The 22208-nt window shown below is 41.6% G+C and overlaps 1 protein-coding gene across 1 annotated transcript in view; it reads left to right on the top strand.

Annotated features, from left to right (window-relative positions):
- LOC117508113 (vasoactive intestinal polypeptide receptor 2-like) overlaps window positions 1-20336 on the top strand; it is a 106025-nt gene extending 85689 nt beyond the window's left edge. The window contains exons 6-13 of the mRNA XM_034167772.1: window positions 4280-4418; window positions 6037-6187; window positions 10840-10900; window positions 17964-18033; window positions 18441-18532; window positions 18821-18959; window positions 19057-19098; window positions 19186-20336. Coding sequence (XP_034023663.1) covers window positions 4280-4418; window positions 6037-6187; window positions 10840-10900; window positions 17964-18033; window positions 18441-18532; window positions 18821-18959; window positions 19057-19098; window positions 19186-19359 — 868 coding nt within the window. The 3' untranslated portion in view covers window positions 19360-20336. The remainder of the gene's footprint in view (window positions 1-4279; window positions 4419-6036; window positions 6188-10839; window positions 10901-17963; window positions 18034-18440; window positions 18533-18820; window positions 18960-19056; window positions 19099-19185) is intronic.
- Window positions 20337-22208: the final 1872 nt, after the last annotated feature.

The raw sequence follows: 22208 nt of genomic DNA, 5'->3' as shown, positions 1-22208 counted from the left end.
AGCCATGCTTAGTTGTGGATTGCTGATATTCCAGTTGTGGGTACCTGACGTGGAGCAGATGGTGCAACATCAGCATCACTGTGATGTTTGCATTCTCAAGAGAATTTCCTCATTTTGTAATTTTACTCACATCTCACCAGTGTTTTTTGATTGGCACATTCATATTAACAATGTGAGTTCCTCGTGTGGAGCAGATGGTGCAACACAACTGTTATGACGTTTTCATAAGTTTGTCTACTAATGGTGGGGGTTGGGGGGACTTAGTTTGTGTTCTATGTCTCATGTACAGTGTTGCCACAGTAACTTTGAAAAGTTACCTTATTATTTACTTTTTACAGTTACTTTATACAGTTACTTCATTAGCAGCTGCGGACAACTTGTCGGCAGCTGCCGAATGTACCGTAATTTCCAGACTGTGAGCCACTACTATTTTCACACACTTTGAACACTGCAGCTTTTACAAAGATGCAGCTACTTTATGGATTTTTACAGGCTGTTTCATAAGTCAAAATACGTCAGTTGATGCTGTCAATGGATTTCCTGAAAGCTGCGCTCCTCATGTGGTGTAAACTCACACACAGTGTTAATATAAAGTCTTACCTGTTCGTTTTCGTTAAGAGAAGTCCCTCTCCGGCACTTTGCACCGTCAGATCAGTTCACAGAATCCTAACCCTTCTCCCCCCAACCTTCCAAACTGGTTCTCTGTCTTGGCGCAACAAGTCCAAAAAGTCACAGCGCCTCATTAACGTCTCATTTACCACAGGCTCCATCCGATACTGGCTGCACACAATGAAAGTTAGAAAAAGAAAACGTTAAAATTACTCAGTTCTCCGAGTGGAGCAGAGACACCGTGCGGACGTGCAGGATGACGTGCACATCAATATTTACATGTAACACTTCAGGGGAGTAAAGCATTTACGGTACATATTTAATTAAAAGATAATAAATCTTTGTCTAACATCTTTCTGTGTAAATAGCTCATGTTACAACGTGGAGACCCGCGGCTTATAGACAAGTGCGGCTTATTTATGTACAAGTATTTTTTTTTAAATTGTGGGTGCGGCTAATATTCAGGTGCACTCTATAGTCCGGAAATTACCGTAACTAATAAGTAACTAGTAATCTAACTTGGTTATTTTTAAGAATTAGTACTCACAAAATAACTATTCGTTACTTTGCTGATTAGTTACTTTGTTAATTACTCAATCTTAAGAGCAGCCAAGTTAGATTACTAGTTACCTTATTAGTTACGTTACTTATTAGTTACAAGTTGCCTGTAGCTGCTAGTAAAGTAACTGCATAAAGCTGCTAAGGAAGTAACTGTATAAAGTAACTGTATAAAGGAAAGAAAAAGTAACAGAAAAGTAACTTTTCAAAGGAACTGTGGCAACACTGCTCATATATCAGTGGAAAATTCTTATTCACATCATGTGTACTTCATGCGGCGCACATATTACAATTCAGTTTGCTAAAAAATGTGCATAAAGTTGCATACTAATGAGGGAGATCCATCCAGCTGTAAATGGGTTCCAGCCTTGGCTGAGATAGTAACGTACAATGGACTGGTGTCCCATCCAGAGGGAGTCATAAGATAAGATAATCCTTCATTAGTTCCACGACGAGGAAATCTGCGATGTTACAGCAGCAAAGAGATAGTTACAGAACAACTGTGCAAAGTATGCTAAGCAATACGTAAGAGAAAATAAGTACCAAAAAACACAGAAGGCAAGTACTGTGCAGGAAGAACAACAATATACACAGTAAATGCACTATTTACAAGCAGAAAAAAACTTGAGAGTTAAAATGAATGTTTGGTAATATTGCGCACGAATAATCAAGTAATATTGTACATGAATGTACAAGTATTATTGCACAAGAATGTATAAGTATTATTGCACATGTGAAAGACAGTTGTTACATTAATGATCTGAGTGGTCTACTGGGAACAGTGCTGGTTGTAGTCTGAGAGCAGCAGAACTGTGGTGTCACTCCTTCATGCACTTTGGGTGGAGCAGCTTGTCGCTGAAGGAGCTTTCCAGTGCCATCAGGGTGTCACACATGTGGTGACACGCATTCTTCAGCAGGGATGACAACTCAGCCATCATCCTCCTCTCTCCCACCTCCTGCACTGAGTCAAAGGGACTACCCAGGACAGAGCAGGCCTTCTTAATTACTTGTCAAGTCTCCTCCTCTCAGTAGTCGTGATGCTGCTGCTCCAGCAGACCACTCCGTAGAAAATGGGTGATGCCACTACAGAGTCAAAGAAGGTCCTCAGGAGCGCCCCCTGCACTCCAAAGGACCTGAGTCACCTCAACAGGTCAACTCTGGCCTTTCTTATGAAGTGCAGTAGTAGTGTTGTTTGACCAGTCCAGTTTATTGTTTAGGTGAGCACCCAGGCACTAGTAACAGTGTTCCTAGGCTTTTCCAGGAGAGAGAGAGCACTCTATTTTGTAGGTAGATGACAGCATCGTCCACTCAAATACCAGGCTGGTACACAAACTGATGTGGATCCATTGATGATTTCATCAGGGGTGGAGATGTCCAAGGACCACCCTCTCCAGGGTCTTCATCAGGTGCGATTTAATTTGGTGATATTAAAGGGTGTAAGTACTTGTACAGTGTCCTCGCCTGAAGCTGCTGAAATCCTCCAGATGTAATGACCATTTCTTGTGAGCTGGTACCACACAGGAGGTTTTCCACAACTGAGGCAATCTCCCAAGTTTCAGACTCATAGACATTCTTCTTCTTCATGCTGTGGTATCTGGGGCTAAGCACCAGCACTAATGAGCCACAGGGTGTTGGGAAAGTGTAGTGACACGGACCCACAACAGGGGGCGTAAATGAACGGACAATGAAAGAGTCGAATATGAACACTTTACTGTTGTGAATGAGCACAACCACAATACAGAGGAATACAGAATTTTGCAAACAGTCAATCCACAACGGTGACGTGTGGGCAGGCTCGAGGATAGAAGACATCTGTCCTGAGAAGAACCGGAACCACACGATTTCCTCCGCCACCGAACCTGGAGAATACTGGAGCCGCCAAGTCCCGAGTCCCCAGGTGGCCACCGTCTCCGAATGTTGGATCTGGTACTGCTGGCGAGGAGCAGAAACAATAAGAAGTGGGTGTGTGTACACCCAGTAACAACAATGGTGGAGATTCTACCTCCACCTCTCACACACACTCGTGCAGCTCCTGTCTCAACACTTATCTGGCTGGGGTGTGAAGCGAAGCCGCCGCTGATTACACCAACCTCACTGATAAGGCACTCCACAGGAAAGCAGCTGCAAAATGAATTCAGACTAAGACACAATTATCTTCTGGCTGAGGATATTACCTTCACAGGTAGATGATATCTCGGCAACGAGGTGGAGATGACGTCCGGGTTTTATGGAGTAGTATGATGAAGTGTAGATGGGAGACAGCTGTCATGAGATAATGAGTGACACCTGTCACCCCCGGCTGTGTCCGTGGTGGCAGCGCCCTCTCGTGCCTGAAGCCCGCACTTCAGGCAGGGCGCCCTCTGGTGGTGGGCCAGCAGTACCTCCTCTTCTGGTGGCCCACACAACACGGCTTATATAGGACTTAGTAATACTGAAAATGGTACCCATTGAATTGATAACAAATTGACGTCAGATGTGGACCTGTCAACAATCAATACCAGATATAAGAAGCTGCAGCTCAGGTAGGTGTTGACAGAACATAGGCCTGTCATGCAAAGTTCTTTAGTGTCGTCAAAAAATTGCAAAGTAAACTAAAACTAACCGGATCAAATGTATGCAGTGTAATAAAAACATGAACCATGGTTCAGACCTTGGTTCATGTTTTCAGATGTGAAAACACCCTTAGATTAAAATAGTTTTTCTTATATTCAAAGTTTGGTCAGTGACACAGGCAGACAGTGTAAACCTCAGGTAAGACTGAGATGTATAGTTGAGTATCAGCTGCATAATGTAAATGATTGATTAGTTTTCAGGTCCCTCCTCTGCAAAAATATCAATTTGACTTCTGTATTTAACCCACAAAGGAAAAATTGCATTAACTATAACATAAAAAGAACAGTTGTAACCAAATACTGACATAAATGAACTCTAAAAGATGGCGACTTGTTGCTAGAATAACTATGTATGATGAATGATGTTGCAGGCGAGCCTGGATCAGTTCCAGATGTTCTCTCAGTTGTTATCAGCATGTTTAGACACGACATCGCTCAGTGGTCGCATACCCTGACACTGTCTATAAACACACTTCTTGACTCGCTCTCTGTGCGCGCAGGAGGCTCCGCTGTACGAGGAACTACATCCATCTCAACTTGTTTGTGTCGTTCATGCTGCGAGCTGTGGCCGTGATGACCAAAGACGCTGTGCTCTTCTCTGACGGCGAGGACATCGATTGCAGCACGCAGCCATCACTGGTGACCACACCCACGCTGTCATGTTTGTTTTCCTCTCAGTCAGGTTGTCCACGTTATCAATTACCTTTCACCTCTGGCATCAGTGACATTTTATATTTAATTATACATTAATCAGGGAATGGCCTTGAAGAAAGTTCACAGTAACATATGTGATAGTTTGTACTTTTGTATGCGACAAATTCCGCTCTTAATAATCTTTTAAATAAATAAATAAACACTATTGCATAGTTCTTAAAAATAATTTTTAAATGTCATTATTTGGATCCTCCCCAAAATGAAAGTACTATGTTTACTGTGATTAGAAACAACATAGACACCCAAGGACATGATTTAATTGGGTGATATTAAAGGGTGTAAGTACAGTGCAGTGTTTTGTATTTTGGATTACATATAGTGTTATGTTTACTTTGAGATTACAGGGAGTCAGTTTAAAATGTTTATATATATATATATATATATATATATATATATATATATATATATATATATATATACACACACGAGGTCTGTCAATAAAGTAACGGTCCTTTTTATTTTTTTCAAAAACTATATGGATTTGATTCATATGTTTTTACATCAGAAAAAAAGGTTGAACCCTCGTGCACATGTGTGAGTTTTTCCACGCCTGTCGGTGACGTCATTCGCCTGTGAGCACACCTTGTGGAAGGAGTGGTCCCGCCTCCTTGTCGGATTTTCATTGTCTGGAAATGGCGGAATGATTTGGACTTTTTTCCATCAGAATTTTTTCAGAAGCTGTTAGAGACTGGCACCTGGAAACCATTTGAAAAGTGTATCTGGCTTTCGGTGAAAATTTTACGGGCTTCACAAAGAATAAGGACTGTTACTACAGCTTTAAGGACGGCTTTAAGGATGCTCGGCGCATCGCGTTCCATGCTCCGACGACAAGGCAGAAAACGCATTTCAAACATTTCTAAGCTGATGGCTGTGTGGATACGAGACCGTCGTGTGCACTTTCTCTGGTTATCACAAGAGCTGGACATCAGCCATTTTCCGGCAGATTTCACTTTTAACAAGAGATTTTGTCATGGAAAGCCGCGCGGAGGCTTTGTGCATAACGACCGATTCGCTGTTTGAGCGAGACAAAGAACACCTCCATTTCGGCGTGTCATGGGACAAGTTATATATATATATATATATATATATATATATATATATACATCATTTTATTTTTAAAACTTGATCTGAGGCCTTCCCTTGACGTGTGTGCTTTTTTATAACCTGTATACTATGATTGTCTAAAGTGTGTAGTATTTAAGGTACACCTGTACATTATACACTATACTATACTATACTATACACTTTGACAACCATCCACCAAAGCTCCCTAAGGTGAAGCAGTTGAATGCCTTGTTGTTGCAACACCTAATCCTCTTATATGAACATCCACCCGCACTAATCTGTCACGTCAAAAATAGCAGTGACACCACCAAGTGTGAGGCAGCTCTGGAAGTCTCTCACAAGAGTTCAACGTTTATTAATTTAAATTGTTTTTTAAAACTCACTAAAAATGTGCAGTTGCTACCTGATAACATACAATCCAGCTTCAGTAAAACAGATGAAGTACTTTCAAATGGAAATCGTGTCCTTGTTGCTGTAGGTGGGCTGTAGGACCACTCTGGTGTTTCTGAACTACTTTATCATGGCAAACTTCTTCTGGCTTCTTGTGGAAGGAATCTACCTGCACACGTTGCTGCTCATCATCCACACCTACTCCACCCGACTCTCCGTGTACATGGTCATTGGCTGGGGTATGAAGCATAACAACATCTGTAATCATTCCAATTTTTCATTAACTGTTTTTTTTTTTCATTTATTCTCTTTGTTTGTTTCTGTTGTTGATTGTTTGTTCAGTTGGTTCCTTCATTAGTTAGCTAGCTAGTTAGTCGTCGCCAGGGCCGGTGCTAGCGATTTGTGTGCCCCAAGCACAAATGCTGTGTGGTGCCCCCCCCAACATCATAAATCAAAACCATAAGTCAAACCTGCTCTCCTTTTTAAGACGTCTGCCTCACGGCTGGACCACTGTATGCTCTCAAGGTAAAATGACGCTTCCCTACAGCAGTGGGCAGGGCGCACAAACACAGAAGCACTGACTCATTGGGTGTGTTTGGGTTCGTGATCGCCTTTGATTCTATCAGAAGCACTGGCGGTGTTTAAACTCAAAATTGGCTTGTTAGTAGCTGAGAGTGTACCAGAGACAATACTGAAAGTTATCAGTATCAGTTAGCTGTAGCTTCCAATACATTTTTTGGTGGTTTATCGGTTTAGCATAATAAAAGATAACTTTTCAGTTAGCTGATTAGCAGTTATCAAAGCTAACTTTTTGGTTAGCTTTGCCCATCACTGCTCAATACTCAATATTAAATCAATCTTGAGTTATTATTTTAATAATAATTTATTAATGTTTTGAAGACAGCTGCAAATAAATAATTTTGCATTAGCTATGGTACCAAACATGACAAGAAATAAATATAAAATTTAAAATAAATGCCATCACCATTATTAAAAAAATGATTTGTGCAACCACAGCAACTTTGTAAACACAGAACAAAGTATTCAAGTATTTAGCCTTGTAAATAAATTTGCACTTATTAATCTTAATCTCTCATTCTCAACCTCGCACTTCTGTCCAGAATGTGGTGGAGAGTCCAGCAGGCGCGGTGTTGGCAGGGGAGGTGAAAGGTGGAAAAATGCAATCCGATCTTGTTATTTTTTTAAAACGTCTAACGTTTAAGCAGTTTCCCTTAATGTGGGGCAAAACACGCAAGTCTCCGGTTTATGCAAAAAAAAAAAGAGAGAGAGAGACAGAGAAGTCCAAGGTAGAAGCGCAGAGATCACCACTTTGTGAAGAATAAAAGTTAAACAGGTGCACTGGAAAATGTGTTTACCCCAAATCACACTGAGAGATCGAATCCAGGTTCAAAAACAAACAAACAAACAACAAAAAAAAACCCTCTGCTGCTTCTCTGTTTCATTCACAGGAGAGAACGGAAACAGGCACGCGTTTTTATCCACTTCTGTGGTTATGCCGATCCAGGAGCTTGATTTTTTGTTTTTTTTTTGTGCCCTCCCAGGCACTTTGGTGCCCTACGCGCAGTGCATGATGAGTGTGTGCAGGACGATGGCACTGGTTGTCGCTCTGGAACCTTCTCATCTACGAGGTCTATTAGAAAACTAACCGGCAGTTTTATAAAAAAAAAAAAACTATATGGATTTGAATCACGTGCGATTACACCGGACATGCTTGAACCCTCGTGCGCATGCGTGAGTTTTTTCACGCGTGCCGGTGACGTCATCCGCCTGTGGGCAGGCTTTGAGTGAGCACTGGTCCAGCTCTCTCGGCTGAAATCCTTTGTCTGCGACGCTGCTGGAGACGGCACGCGTTGCTTTATCAAAATTTTTTCAGGACCTGTGAAGGATATCCGAGTGGACACTATTCGAGAAATTCTGCTGGTTCTCGGAGAAAAGTTTAACGGCTGATGAGAGATTGTGGAGTTTCTTTCGCTTTAAGGACAGCTCACAAAGCGGATCGGCGCGGCGCGGTCGGAGGTGGCGTCCGTCTGGCTGTTTCGAGCTGAAAACATCCTAATTTAAGGCTCTGTTCACCCAGGTCGTCGTCAGAGAACAGAGAAGTTTCAGAAGAAGTCGGCATGAGGAGTTTATGCGGACATTCCACTGTTAAAGGAGATTTTGTAATGAAAGAACGTGTGGGCAAATTCGCCGAGTCGGTTCCGTGACGACGCCGCAAATCCGTCTGCGCCGCGACAGGAAAAACACCTCCATGTTGAAAACCATTTGTAAAATTCAGGCGGCTTTTGATGGCTTTCAACAAGTGAGTATCTGAGAAATTGTTTAACAGCTGGGCATGTTCCAACTTGTCCGTTAAGGTTTCCAATGGAGGTGTTTTTCCTGTCGCGACCCCCCGCGGTCGGGTCCGGCCCGACAAGCAAATCTGCCAGCACGTTCTTTCATTACAAAATCTCCTTTAACAGTGGAATGTCCGCATAAACTCCTCATGCCGACCTCTTCTGAAAGTTCTCTGTTCTCTGACGATGACCTGGGTGAAGAGAGCCTGAAATGTGGAAGTTTTCAGCTTGAAACAGCGAGACGCCGCCGCCTCAGAGCGCAGATCGCCGTCAGGCGCCGTGGGCCATCCTTAAAGCGACACTTACAGACCAAAATCTCTCATCAGCTGTTAAAATTTTTACCGAAAACCAGCTGAATTTATCGAATGGTGTCCACTCAGTTGTGCCTTACAGTTTTGAAAAAATTTTGATCAAACAAAGCAGCAGTCTCTGAGCCATTCCTAAACAATGAAAAAATCGACGAGAGGGTGGGCAACTCCTCACTCAAAGACTGCCCACAGGCGAATGACGTAACAGACAGGCGTGAAAAAACTCTCGCATGCCCACGAGGGTTCAAGCATGTCTGATGTAATCACACGTGATTCAAATCCATATGGTTTTTGAAAAAAATAATAAGGTCGGATACTTTTCTAATAGACCTCGTATTGTGAAACATTTTATTTTAAATTACTTATCATGAATTTAATTTTCAAACATAATTCCGCTTGCATAGACTGATTTTGGAGATCAAGCAATAATTGCAGATGGGCTTTCTGAGGTCCCAGATAGCTTTTCTGATTTCTTTTTCTAACTTTCAGAATTTAGTAAATTAGCATATGGTCCATTGATACTTATACATATATAGATTACATATATACATATATATTACATATACAGATACATTAGTCCCTAGAGGCAACTATTTTTGGTTTCAAATCTGGGCAAATGCAGTCCCAGAAAATTCTGAATGTGACAAACAAGAAACAGGTGTTGTAAACAAGTCAATGCTGCTAAAAATACAAACTTGCAGAAACAAAGATACTATTCTGACATGGTTTGCACATAAGACTGGCATAGCATGTTTCAAGTACACACATATATGTCAGAAGGTGGGGGGACATACCATATTCTGTCCCCCTGGTTGAAAAGGTGGGGGGGACATGTCCCCCCTATCCCCCACCAAATTGCACCCATGGTTGCAACCCTTTCCCTGTGAGCCGCTGACCAAAGGTGTGATAAAATATGGGAAAGGTCTTGCTGATTGATGAATGCTGCTAGAAGCAGAATTAGAACATTTCCAGTGCTCCCGGTTGCCTTTGAATGCAGGAAAAAGGCTATAGGTTTTACAAATTTCTAGGGTGTGGTGGCATGTCCCCAGACTCCTCTAGTTGGGTGCACTGCAAAGCGACCATGGGTCCTGGATAGCAACCACCGAAGCAGAAAACGGAAACCATCTATCCGTCGCAGCCAGGTCAAAACACGGGTGTCTCCTTGTCCTTTTTTTTTTTACATTTATTTATCAGTGTGATTTACAAGACATCTCGTGAACGTCAGCGTGCACGCTCATTACCACTAACTCAAAGTTATCTTCCACTTTTGTCAAAAGCTCATGTATGCGCACACGCACGCCCTCCTGCAGACCCCATTAAAATGTTTATTATTGATTGATTGAAGTCACTGGGTAGAGTCCAAGTCTCACAGTTTGTAATTTAATTTAAAAAGTTTCTGGATCCAGATTTGGATCTGGATTACCTCCCTGGCCAAGATAATAAAGATGGTAGGAGATAGTAAGAGTAGGGAATATTACAGTTTTTGTAAAGTTTGTAGTACCACTGGGGAGGCAATGGTCAAGTGGTTAAGGCAGTATGCTTCTGTCCTCAGTTTAGGTTGGAAAATCACTACGGTCCCACGGGCAAGGTCTTTAATCCCCAAGTAGCTCCCAGTGTGCAGTTGCGCACCTTGCATGGCAGCAACCTGACATCAGTGTGGGTGAATCTAAGGCATCACTGTAAAGCACTTTGACCATGAAAGCACTGTGTAAATGCAGTCCTGCATTAAAAACTCAATAACTAAACACGAAGTTCCGCTGAAAATGTTTAATTAAAGTTTACAGGATTGACCTTTTGGTTCCACTTGGGAGTTGAATACCCACTGTGGCTGTGTAAACAGATGTGTGTGTGTGTGTGTGTGTGTGTGTGTGTGTGTGTGTGTGTGTGTGTGTGTGTGTGTGTGTGTGTGTGTGTGTGTGTGTGTGTGTGTGTGTGTGTGTGTCGTGGGATTGTAAACAATCTCTGATCTCTGTGTTAACTTCTCAAAAGTGTGTTGTGTATCAGCCGCCATGTGATACCTCCTTCCACCATTCATCAGCGCTTTACCAACACTTCCTCCCTAATGTATTACCCTTCAGCTCCAGCTGTTTAATGTTCCAGTGTTTGTCTGATATTTCCTGCGTGGCACCTGGATGTTCAATGTCTGGACATGTGTCTCTAAACACTCTCTCTCTCTCTCTCTCTCTCTCTCTCTCTCTCTCTCTCTCTCTCTCTCTCTCTCTCTCTCAGGAATCCCCTTTGTTTTTGTAGTAGTGTGGATCATATGCAGGATACAGTTGGAGAACACACGGTGAGATTTAGCTGTTAGACAACGTCGGCCTTTTGTGTCGTACACTGGGACTGCAAGCAGGATTACTCTAATAAACTGACAATCTTTTCTTTCTTCTCTTCTCTGTAGTAGCACTGAGGGAACACAGTTTACTTTGTGTTTTCTGTGATCAGCAGTGCAATTTTAGGTAAGGGCCTCTTCACACATAGTGTGAAGTTTGGACGAAGTGCGCACTTAGTGCACATGACGCAGGAATCGTGTGAAAACCGTGTGAAATCGTCCCTGCCTCAAATGCCTTGTACACCTGTTGCTAGAACAATTTGCGCAACACCAGCAGTTGAATAAGAGTGTGCACTGTACGAACCCATCGCACCCTCTCGCCGCAGGTGTCGGCCAAATTCCAGGTGACACACACGAACATCTAACACCGCTCGCATGGCACTTAGAAAATATGTGGCCAGTCGCACTGTTGGCACAATAACAGACTGCAGACTGTCTACTGTCGTGCTCGCTGTGAAATTCGTCTAAGTTCCCTGCGACTGTGGAGTTGCTGAGATGTGGTGTGCTATCTGCTCCTCCCACAACACGTGCATAGGTGTGGTTCGTGCCCCCCCCCCCGCCAGCAGGTGCATCTCGTCTGATCAGAGAGTGACACTTTGGTCTGTGCTCTGAGTGGACAGGAGTGTGGCAGCTGTTGATATAGCCGGTCCTGGACAACATAGCTGCAGAACACGCACCATGTTTTGACGGACACACGCGTGTGTTCGCTTTCTGTACTCACATCGAAAACATAAAAACATATATATCGCTTGCGACGGGCTGAAGAGCGCGCACACTGACAGGTTCAGCTGGACCGGAGTGTCATTTTATGTGGACACGCAGCAGGCAATCTGAACGTCACGTCTGTCTGACAGGACAGTGAGCAGGACCATATGACAGGCCAACAGTACGACACATATGCCACATTCAGTCACATAGCAGCAGAAATACACCATAGCAAATGTTGCTTGGTCAGTTATCACAACGCTTTTTTCTTTCTTTTTTTAGAAAATACATTTGCTTGTTGATTAGAGCCATTTTACACTCCTGTTATGAGATCTTGATTATGGTGCAGTGGTAGAGTTGCTGTCTGGTATTCAGGCAGTGTGGGTTCAAATGTTGTGTTTTTTTTTTATTTAACCGCGGGGTTCTGTATTACGTCCCACTTTATGAATTATTTATATCAGCCCAGTGATATTCACTAATTATACAGCTGGTTTTTATTTAATTTTCCTCCAAATCAGCAGCGCGGTGTGGTGCAGCTCATCCCATGGAACACAATGACAGCAGCTGCAGCAGCATGAGCTGCTGTTCCTGCTCGACAGACACCATTGCGTGCACGAACAGTTGCGCCGGCGTCGTGCACGCCTGCCTGTCAGCGTGATGTTTCGTGGTGGGCAAATTTGAAGTGTTTCACGCTGTTTCACTGTACTTGTCGAAACGTCGACCAAACTTCGCACTGTGTGTGAAGGGGCCTTAACAGTGTTGTCAGCCAGTGAATGAGTGGGTCTGCAAAATTTAATTTTGGGTTCTGATAGATATGGGTGAGGACCAGTGATGCTCATATTTTGGGCCATGTTGGCATCTTTTAAAATGCACAATCACCAACTCCCCCCCACCACCACCAAAAAAAACCCCCCAAACTACGTAAACAAAAAAGACAGCCCACTAAGCTGTTGCTTGAGTTGTAATTATTGTGAAAAATTTTTTTTTTTATTTTCCCATAATGCCTTTCAGCACGTGTCTGTTTAACACTCAGACCTTCAGGAATTAGTGCCTTGCTTTAAAAAAATATGTGCAATATCATATTTTCACTTTGTAAAAATGACAGAGTTAATTTTGATTTCACTAAACTGTCCCGAATTAGTTGGTTTTAAATTAAAGTATGAGTGAAAGGTGCTTTGCACTTGTCTCCTGCCCACTGTCTGAGTATCAGCTTGTTGAAAGCAAATGACTTTTTTTTTCTGCTTTGCAATAGCAGCTGGTAGCTGGTCCGCCCCCTTTTACTGGGGGAGGACTGAGAGCTTCTCACAGATTTTACTCACTATGCCAGCAAAAAAAAAAAAACAAAATTAAAAAAAGTTAGCGGAACTAAATTTAACGGAAGCTAATTGGTCCGCTGATGGTTTTCAGAGTTAGCTGAAAAGCTAATCTGCTAATTAGCGGAACTGTGCCCACCACTGCCCACCTTCAAGCACAGCCTCATACGGCCGTCCATGAGAAATCTAGTTAAGCTCCCAGTTTTCTACAGGAATACAAACCTCCTACAGGCACTGCACTAGCTGCTTTTAAAAGGGAGTATCAGTTAAAAGTTTAAAGCTACAGTGTTTTGTTTTGTTTTGTTTTGTTTTTTTGCAGATATGGAAAACAGCATTCATAACCATCTGTTCATTAATGTATAATTACCTCCAACAATGACTCATCTCTTCACAAGCTTAGAATGAGCTTTTTATGTCTATGTAGGCAGGCCCGGCCCTAACCCATTTCGCGCCCTAGGCAAGAGTTTAGGTGGTGCCCCTTGCATTGCAAAAAATTCCACTGCTAGAGTACATATACTCACAAGAAATCAAATAGCTTTGCTTTAGTCATTGTTTTATTTAAGAATTTGTGAAACAGAAATTGTGTATGCACAAAAACCTGAAAAAAAAAGGTGAAACTTGAAAAATAGGTGATATTAACAGGACCTCTGGTGGTGGTGACAACTTAAGAAACAGGTGCGCTTGATGCTGCTGCATCACTGCTATCACTGGTAGGTTCTATTGCAGAGGTGGAGGCAACAGGAGGATTTTCAAGGGTGGGACTGAGGAATATCAGCAAAGCATCTGAAAAGAGAAGAGAAGTATACACTAGTCAAGCAAATGATGTGAAACATAAAATAAAAGGAAAATACAAACAGAAAATGAAATGATATAAATAAAAAACCTAAAAAACTGCACATCAATGGTGTTAACTATTGTACAGCATAATTCACAATAGATGTTTCTGAAATGCTCATTATATTAGTAATTGATATATTAGTAGGTCTTATGATATCAATTTTATTGTCATTACAGTGGAATGCAAATAATCAATTAGGCTACAGAGTACAAAGAAAGAATCAACAATAAACTTAAGTATTATTAATATATATATATATATATATATATATATATATATATATATATATATATATATATATATATATATATATATCTCAGTATAATATTGCATGTAGGAATGTACACTGAGAGAAAGTTTAACACTATAAACACACTTTAGACACTATGAACAACAGGCTTACAACTATAGATACAGGAGTGGGAAATAAATAGCATTTTGATTAACAGAGTATTAAAGTCTGGGAAAACTTTTAGCTAACCAGATGTCAAAATACATGATACAGAACAACATAACAACACCTGGTGGATAATCTAATAGATCGACATACATTTACCTGAGGAAGGTAAGGGGGAGGCAATTACATTATAGCTTTGGCCCTTCTATCAAAGTCAGTCAGATATTGCTAGAAATAAGTCTCTGCTTCCATAAACTGACGCAGTTAGTGCTAGCTATTTATTGATTAGCTATATGATATGCTAATAGTTAATGGCGTTCTCAATTAATATTCTTTCTGCAAAAGGAAAATAATCATCATGGCATCATCTTTACTGTAACATTACCTCTGTCTTTGTTGCATTTTTCCTCCTCTTCTTTGCTTTTTTCCTCCCCTGAGCACCAGACAGTTTGGGACGTTTTGACATTGTCCAACTTGACGTTGTTTCAGCTTGGCAGGTTGATATGACGCATTTACAACAACAACAACAAAAATGAACAATCCCCCAAGCAGCAGGTAAAGTCTGATTAGTCAGAGGGGGGTTGTGGAAGGGGCAGGGAGCGTCTTAAGTAACATAGAATCATCGTCATTATTATTATTATAGGCTTTCCCAAACAGTTAAATTAATACATAATATAAATATAAACGCAACACTTTTGGTTTTGCTCCCATTTTGTATGAGATGAACTCAAAGATCTAAAACTTTTTCCACATACACAATATCACCATTTCCCTCAAATATCGTTCACAAACCAGTCTAAATCTGTGATAGTGAGCACTTCTCCTTTGCTGAGATAATCCATCCCACCTCACAGGTGTGCCATATCAAGATGCTGATTAGACACCATGATTAGTGCACAGGTGTGCCTTAGACTGCCCACAATAAAAGGCCACTCTGAAAGGTGCAGTTTTGTTTTATTGGGGGGGGGGGGGGGGATACCAGTCAGTATCTGGTGTGACCACCATTTGCCTCATGCAGTGCAACACATCTCCTTCGCATCATCCGTGAAGAGAACACCTCTCCAACGTGCCAAATGTGAGCATTTGCCCACTCAAGTCGGTTACGACGATGAACTGGAGTCAGGTCGAGACCCCGATGAGGACGACGAGCATGCAGATGAGCTTCCCTGAGACGGTTTCTGACAGTTTGTGCAGAAATTCTTTGGTTATGCAAACCGATTGTTCCAGCAGCTGTCCGAGTGGCTGGTCTCAGACGATCTTGGAGGTGAACATGCTGGATGTGGAGGTCCTGGGCTGGTGTGGTTACACGTGGTCTGCGGTTGTGAGGCTGGTTGGATGTACTGCCAAATTCTCTGAAACGCCTTTGGAGACGGCTTATGGTAGAGAAATGAACATTCAATACACAAGCAACAGCTCTGGTTGACATTCCTGCTGTCAGCATGCCAATTGCACGCTCCCTCAAATCTTGCGACATCTGTGGCATTGTGCTGTGTGATAAAACTGCACCTTTCAGAGTGGCCTTTTATTGTGGGCAGTCTAAGGCACACCTGTGCACTAATCATGGTGTCTAATCAGCATCTTGATATGGCACACCTGTGAGGTGGGATGGATTATCTCAGCAAAGGAGAAGTGCTCACTATCACAGATTTAGACTGGTTTGTGAACAATATTTGAGGGAAATGGTGATATTGTGTATGTGGAAAAAGTTTTAGATCTTTGAGTTCATCTCATACAAAATGGGAGCAAAACCAAAAGTGTTGCGTTTATATTTTTGTTGAGTGTAAATCCAACCACCTTTAAGAATAGTGGAAATTTTTTTCCTCCCCAGTTTCCGGCGCTGCTGCGCCCTCTAGTGGTCATTGCGCCCTTAGCACTTGACTATACTGCCTAAGCCAGGGGCCGGCTCTGTATGTAGGAGCATGAAGGCCGCCATGTTGCATCACCATGTTAATACAGAAGCCCAAAATGGACATATCTACCCCGCCTTCTACATTTTGCAGTGTGATAAAAAGATTAAAGATAAGAGAAGAGGAATCAGTGGTTGCTCACCCATACACTGCCGGATGGTTGCCTGTGGAGGCTAAAAAGTTTGACAACCCTCATTTTTGTGAAAATGTAGGATCATACACATTGTTTATCACAAGAGAAGGCGATTGAGCCTGATTCTTAGTGACCCAGAGATTCAAAAATGTGTACAGAAACAAAATCCTGGGTGGTGATTCCATAATGCAGCCTGCAACCACACCACTAGATGGCACTAAATTCTACACACTGTAGCTTTAAACGAGGTGGTAAGAAATTCCGCAGATAAAGAGAAAAAAAAAGTTTTAAGTCCTGCCAGCAATGTTTGATTTGTTCTTAATGGACATATCACGTGTTATTTAATTTGCCATTTAACAACACAACATCAAAGTAGTCCTGATTGTAAGTCTACCCGCGCACATGTGGTCACAATTAGTGGTAGTTGCGTATTCAACCTCTTGCTCAGCGAGTCAGCAGGTGCATTTTGAGAAAACATTTTATTCAGCATTTTTCGGCGGTTGATGTCAGTCCAAACAAATGCAGAAACAGCTCAGACAGGCGTGATGTGAATGTGGCAACATCAGATCATGACACTGCTGACCATTCATGCAAAAGTGATGCTCAGCATTCACTCAGATCAGTGCACCTGTGAGCAGATGCTTGGAAAAATCTCAGTCTCAATCGCAATTTATTTATAAAGCACTTTAAAATGAATACCAACAACCAAAGCGCTGTACACAACAAGAACAGGCAAGTTAAAATAGATAAATAAATAAACCACAGTTAAAACCAGAAACACTAAAAAGCCAACGTGTCAAACTGCGTTAAAAGCCAAAGAGAAGAAATGTGTTTTAAGAGAAGATTTAAAAGCAGAGAGAGAATCAGCCTGCCTAATGTGCAAAGGAAGATCATTCCACAATTTTGAAAAAGTCTGGAATATGTTATTATCAGGTGTTTCAGGACTTCCTACCAGCTCGTGGATGTGCACAAGTGCTGCATGTGCCACCTGGTTCAGTGCTGCGTACAGAGAAGAGACGACACACTTCACTTTACCGTGACCGCATCAAAATAAGCACAGTTATCGCTTCACAAACAAGTCTTCATGACACGACATCACACTTATGTGGCAGTTATTATTATTATTATTATTATTATTATGACAGTTATTATTCATAACTTAAGTATCAAATCCGCGGCTCCGTTCTTAACATCAGTCGCAGTTTGTCTACATTCCATTCAGTGGTGCACTGGAACGTTTACTCAGAGTGACATCAGTGCTGTCAGAAACACCCGGAGAAATGAGTACTAAAGAGTACTTTGTTTTCAGCAGCTTCCAAACCTGTTTGATTTGACTGGTCTGTACTTACAGACTGTTCACAGAAGTGCAAAATTAATACAGCTGTATAATCACATAATCTCCAATAGCCAAAATCTGAGTTGTTATGAATTCTGTGCAACATGTCCTTTAAAGCGGTCATCCTGTGCAAAACTTGGCTTTTATAGACAATCTATGGCTAAATATGAGTAGTTTTTCAGGTTTAACATCCTAAAAGGCACAAAATTCAATGAACATCCCCGACTATAAAAGCTTCATTAAGAGTTGTAGAATTCTGTGACGCACCAAAACTGTGCAAATGCATAGAAAGCTGCTAAATATAGTATTCCTTTATAAATGTGTAAATCTTTTCACCTTTGAAAATAAATACACTGATTTTCTTTCTTTGAGTCTCATTGTTTGTTTGCTTTCAGGTGCTGGGAACTGAATGAGAACCCTATCCCCAACGGAGTGATCAACTGGCCCATATTGGCATCTGTGATTGTGAGTGTTATTCCAGTCTAAGACCGGGTGGGGTGTGTGGGGGGGCAGCAGAGTGCTGAACTGTCTGTATGTTTAACGGGATATGTGTTTTTCTTTATCTTATCACTATTCAGAAAGTCACAAATTATGCAGCTTATTGGATTGGATTATTCTTGGATTTTTTTGGGGACTTTTGATTATTATTGGATCATGGATTTTTTTTTTTCTCCTGTTTATTTTTTACTTTTGATTTGATTTATTATAATAACCTCAGCATAATAACCATATTAATATTATCATTGTGATTGTTTTTGTTGTTGTTGTTGGTGGTGGTGTTATTATTCATAGCTGTAAGTATCTAATTTAGTAATTTCAGAGACAAGATTTTGAATATGTGTCCCTTTCCTGCAATGTCTTTCTCCACAAAGATCAACTTCATTTTGTTCATCAGCATCATCCGTATCCTGGTGCAGAAGTTGCGCTGCACTGATGTTGGCGGGAACGAGCAGTCACAGTACAGGTACAAAACGGCAGCACAACCCCAAACATTTATTTATTTGTGATATTCCTACACAGTAAAATCACCAGTGTTAAATTAACACTGCCAGTGAACATATGGTCCTACGCTGACCAAAGTAGGCCCATATGTTCACTGGCAGTGTTAATTTAGCACTGTCAGTGTTAGTTTTACACTGGTGATTTTACTGTGTACATTTCTGAGGACTATCTTGGAGGTTGTTGACACTTGATCAACACTAACTGGACACGGCTGCTTGTGTTTCTGTTGTTCTGACTGTTGGTTTTCCAGGCGTCTGGCTAAATCCACGCTGCTGCTCATCCCTCTGTTTGGGGTGAACTATGTTGTGTTCGCCTACCTGCAGGAATCATCTAACGAGAATATGAATAATGTCAAGATCATTTTTGACCTCGGCCTCGGGTCATTTCAGGTTTGTTGACCTTTTAGAAATTTAATATGAAGCTTTCTTCAGCTCACATAGTGACTAAAAACACTGATTTTGAAAAACGTGTGTGTGTGTGTTTCAGGGTCTCATTGTAGCCGTCCTTTACTGTTTCCTCAACAGTGAGGTAACCCTGTGCACACAATTTCCCCAGAAAATTCTTTTTCATATTAAATTAAGTGATAATAAACTCTAGTTTTTGTTGGATTTAAAGGTCCAGTGTGAGTTGAGGAGGGCGTGGAGGAGATTATCACTCAGGCATTACGTGGAGCAGGACTGCAAGTTGAACGCCATGTCAGCCAGCCGAAACGGAGCTGAAAACTCCGCCCCTTTCCCACGGAACTCACGCACCCCTTCCATCCTACAAACCGAAACCACTGTGCTCTGACCACAAGACCGGAGGCAGAGCACAGAGGTGCTTTTGTTTTGTTTTGTTTTGTTTTTTTAAGAAAAACTGAAAACTGATACTGATGTACAGTAGCAGTTTGAATCACCGTTCAAAGACTCTTTTCTAGACTTGGTTCATGTCGTGGTCCTGTGGCTTGCAGAGGTTTCCGAGGTGAATGCCATCTTCAGCAGTCTGTACAGTGTGAGCCTTCTGAACTCTAACTGTATGCGCGCAAAGTGCCGTCTGCTGCAGACTGAGTTTTTATATCAATTGGATTTTGTTTTGTTTGACTAAATATTGGTGCCCTATCTTGATGAATTGTCATGCACCAACAAGTTCAGTTCCACTTTGCTGTTTAGACAGTGTACAATCTGAAGATAAAGTAAAGTGCAGGGCACAAAGGGCTTGCATTTAGGCACTTTATTAGTCATGGGTGTGTTTTGGTAGTAACGCCGAAATACACCAATCAGATTGTTCTGTCATCCCCTTTAAGAGCTGGGTGTTTTGCTATACAGGTGGTGAGTTAGCAGATCTGTGTGCTGTGCATCACAACACACCATCAGAAATCAGTCACCAAAGCTGCCTGAGGTGAAGCAGTGAGGTGATGTTTTTAGTGTTTACTTTTATTATTTTTTACATTGTTGTATCTGTTTCTGTTTCAATGGACTGCATTTATATAGCACTTTTCCATCTGAATCAGAAGCTCAAAGCACTTTGCTATGATGCCACACATTCACTCAGACACACTCACACACTGATGTCAGGGTGCTGCCATGCAAGGTGCTGTGTATACAAACGCAGTGTACATGTGTCATGTACCTACCAAGCGCAATGGTGCCAATGCTCATTCCCAGATTCCACAGCATAAAATGGATGAGTATATACAACTCCCCTAGAGGGGACATCAGTCCAAATCAAAATCAAATCAATTTTATTTATATAGCGCCAAATCACAACAAACAGTTGCCCCAAGGCGCCTTATATTGTAAGGCAAGGCCATACAATAATTACGGAAAAACCCCAACGGTCAAAACGACCCCCTGTGAGCAAGCACTTGGCAACAGTGGGAAGGAAAAAACTCCCTTTTAACAGGAAGAAACCTCCAGCAGAACCAGGCTCAGGGAGGGGCAGTCTTCTGCTGGGACTGGTTGGGGCTGAGGGAGAGAACCAGGAAAAAGACATGCTGTGGAGGGGAGCAGAGATCAATCACTAATGATTAAATGCAGAATGGTGCATACAGAGCAAAAAGAGAAAGAAACACTCAGTGCATCATGGGAACCCCCCAGCAGTCTAAGTCTATAGCAGCATAACTAAGGGATGGTTCAGGGTCACCTGATCCAGCCCTAACTATAAGCTTTAGCAAAAAGGAACGTTTTAAGCCTAATCTTAAAAGTAGAGAGGGTGTCTGTCTCCCTGATCTGAATTGGGAGCTGGTTCCACAGGAATGGAGCCTGAAAGCTGAAGGCTCTGCCTCCCATTCTACTCTTACAAACCCTAGGAACTACAAGTAAGCCTGCAGTCTGAGAGCGAAGCGCTCTATTGGGGTGATATGGTACTATGAGGTCCCTAAGATAAGATGGGACCTGATTATTCAAAACCTTATAAGTAAGAAGAAGAATTTTAAATTCTATTCTAGAATTAACAGGAAGCCAATGAAGAGAGGCCAATATGGGTGAGATATGCTCTCTCCTTCTAGTCCCTGTTAGCACTCTAGCTGCAGCATTTTGAATTAACTGAAGGCTTTCAGGGAACTTTTAGGACAACCTGATAATAATGAATTACAGTAGTCCAGCCTAGAGGAAATAAATGCATGAATTAGTTTTTAAGCATCACTCTGAGACAAGACCTTTCTAATTTTAGAGATATTGCGCAAATGCAAAAAAGCAGTCCTACATATTTGTTTAATATGCGCATTGAATGACATATCCTGATCAAAAATGACTCCAAGATTTCTCACAGTATTACTAGAGGCCAGGGTAATGCCATCCAGAGTAAGGATCTGGTTAGACACCATGTTTCTAAGATTTGTGGGGCCAAGCACAATAACTTCAGTTTTATCTGAGTTTAAAAGCAGGAAATTAGAGGTCATCCATGTCTTTATGTCTGTAAGACAATCCTGCAGTTTAGCTAATTGGTGTGTGTCCTCTGGCTTCATGGATAGATAAAGCTGGGTATCATCTGCGTAACAATGAAAATTTAAGCAATGCGTCTAATAATACTGCCTAAGGGAAGCATGTATAAAGTGAATAAAATTGGTCCTAGCACAGAACCTTGTGGAACTCCATAATTAACCTTAGTCTGTGAAGAAGATTCCCCATTTACATGAACAAATTGTAATCTATTAGATAAATATGATTCAAACCACCGCAGCGTAGTGCCTTTAATACCTATGGCATGCTCTAATCTCTGTAATAAAATGTTATGGTCAACAGTATCAAAAGCAGCACTGAGGTCTAACAGAACAAGCACAGAGATGAGTCCACTGTCTGAGGCCATAAGAAGATCATTTGTAACCTTCACTAATGCTGTTTCTATACTATGATGAATTCTAAAACCTGACTGAAACTCTTCAAATAGACCATTCCTCTGCAGATGATCAGTTAGCTGTTTTACAACTACCCTTTCAAGAATTTTTGAGAGAAAAGGAAGGTTGGAGATTGGCCTATAATTAGCTAAGATAGCTGGGTCAAGTGATGGCTTTTTAAGTAATGGTTTAATTACTGCCACCTTAAAAGCCTGTGGTACATAGCCAACTAATAAAGATAGATTGATCATATTTAAGATCGAAGCATTAATTAATGGTAGGGCTTCCTTGAGCAGCCTGGTAGGAATGGGGTCTAATAGACATG

Source organism: Thalassophryne amazonica, chromosome 1 (genome assembly GCF_902500255.1).
Source record: "Thalassophryne amazonica chromosome 1, fThaAma1.1, whole genome shotgun sequence".
NCBI classification, from domain to species: domain Eukaryota; kingdom Metazoa; phylum Chordata; class Actinopteri; order Batrachoidiformes; family Batrachoididae; genus Thalassophryne; species Thalassophryne amazonica.
Note: the sequence above shows the minus strand (reverse complement) of the source record. Positions and strands in the feature narration are given on the sequence as shown.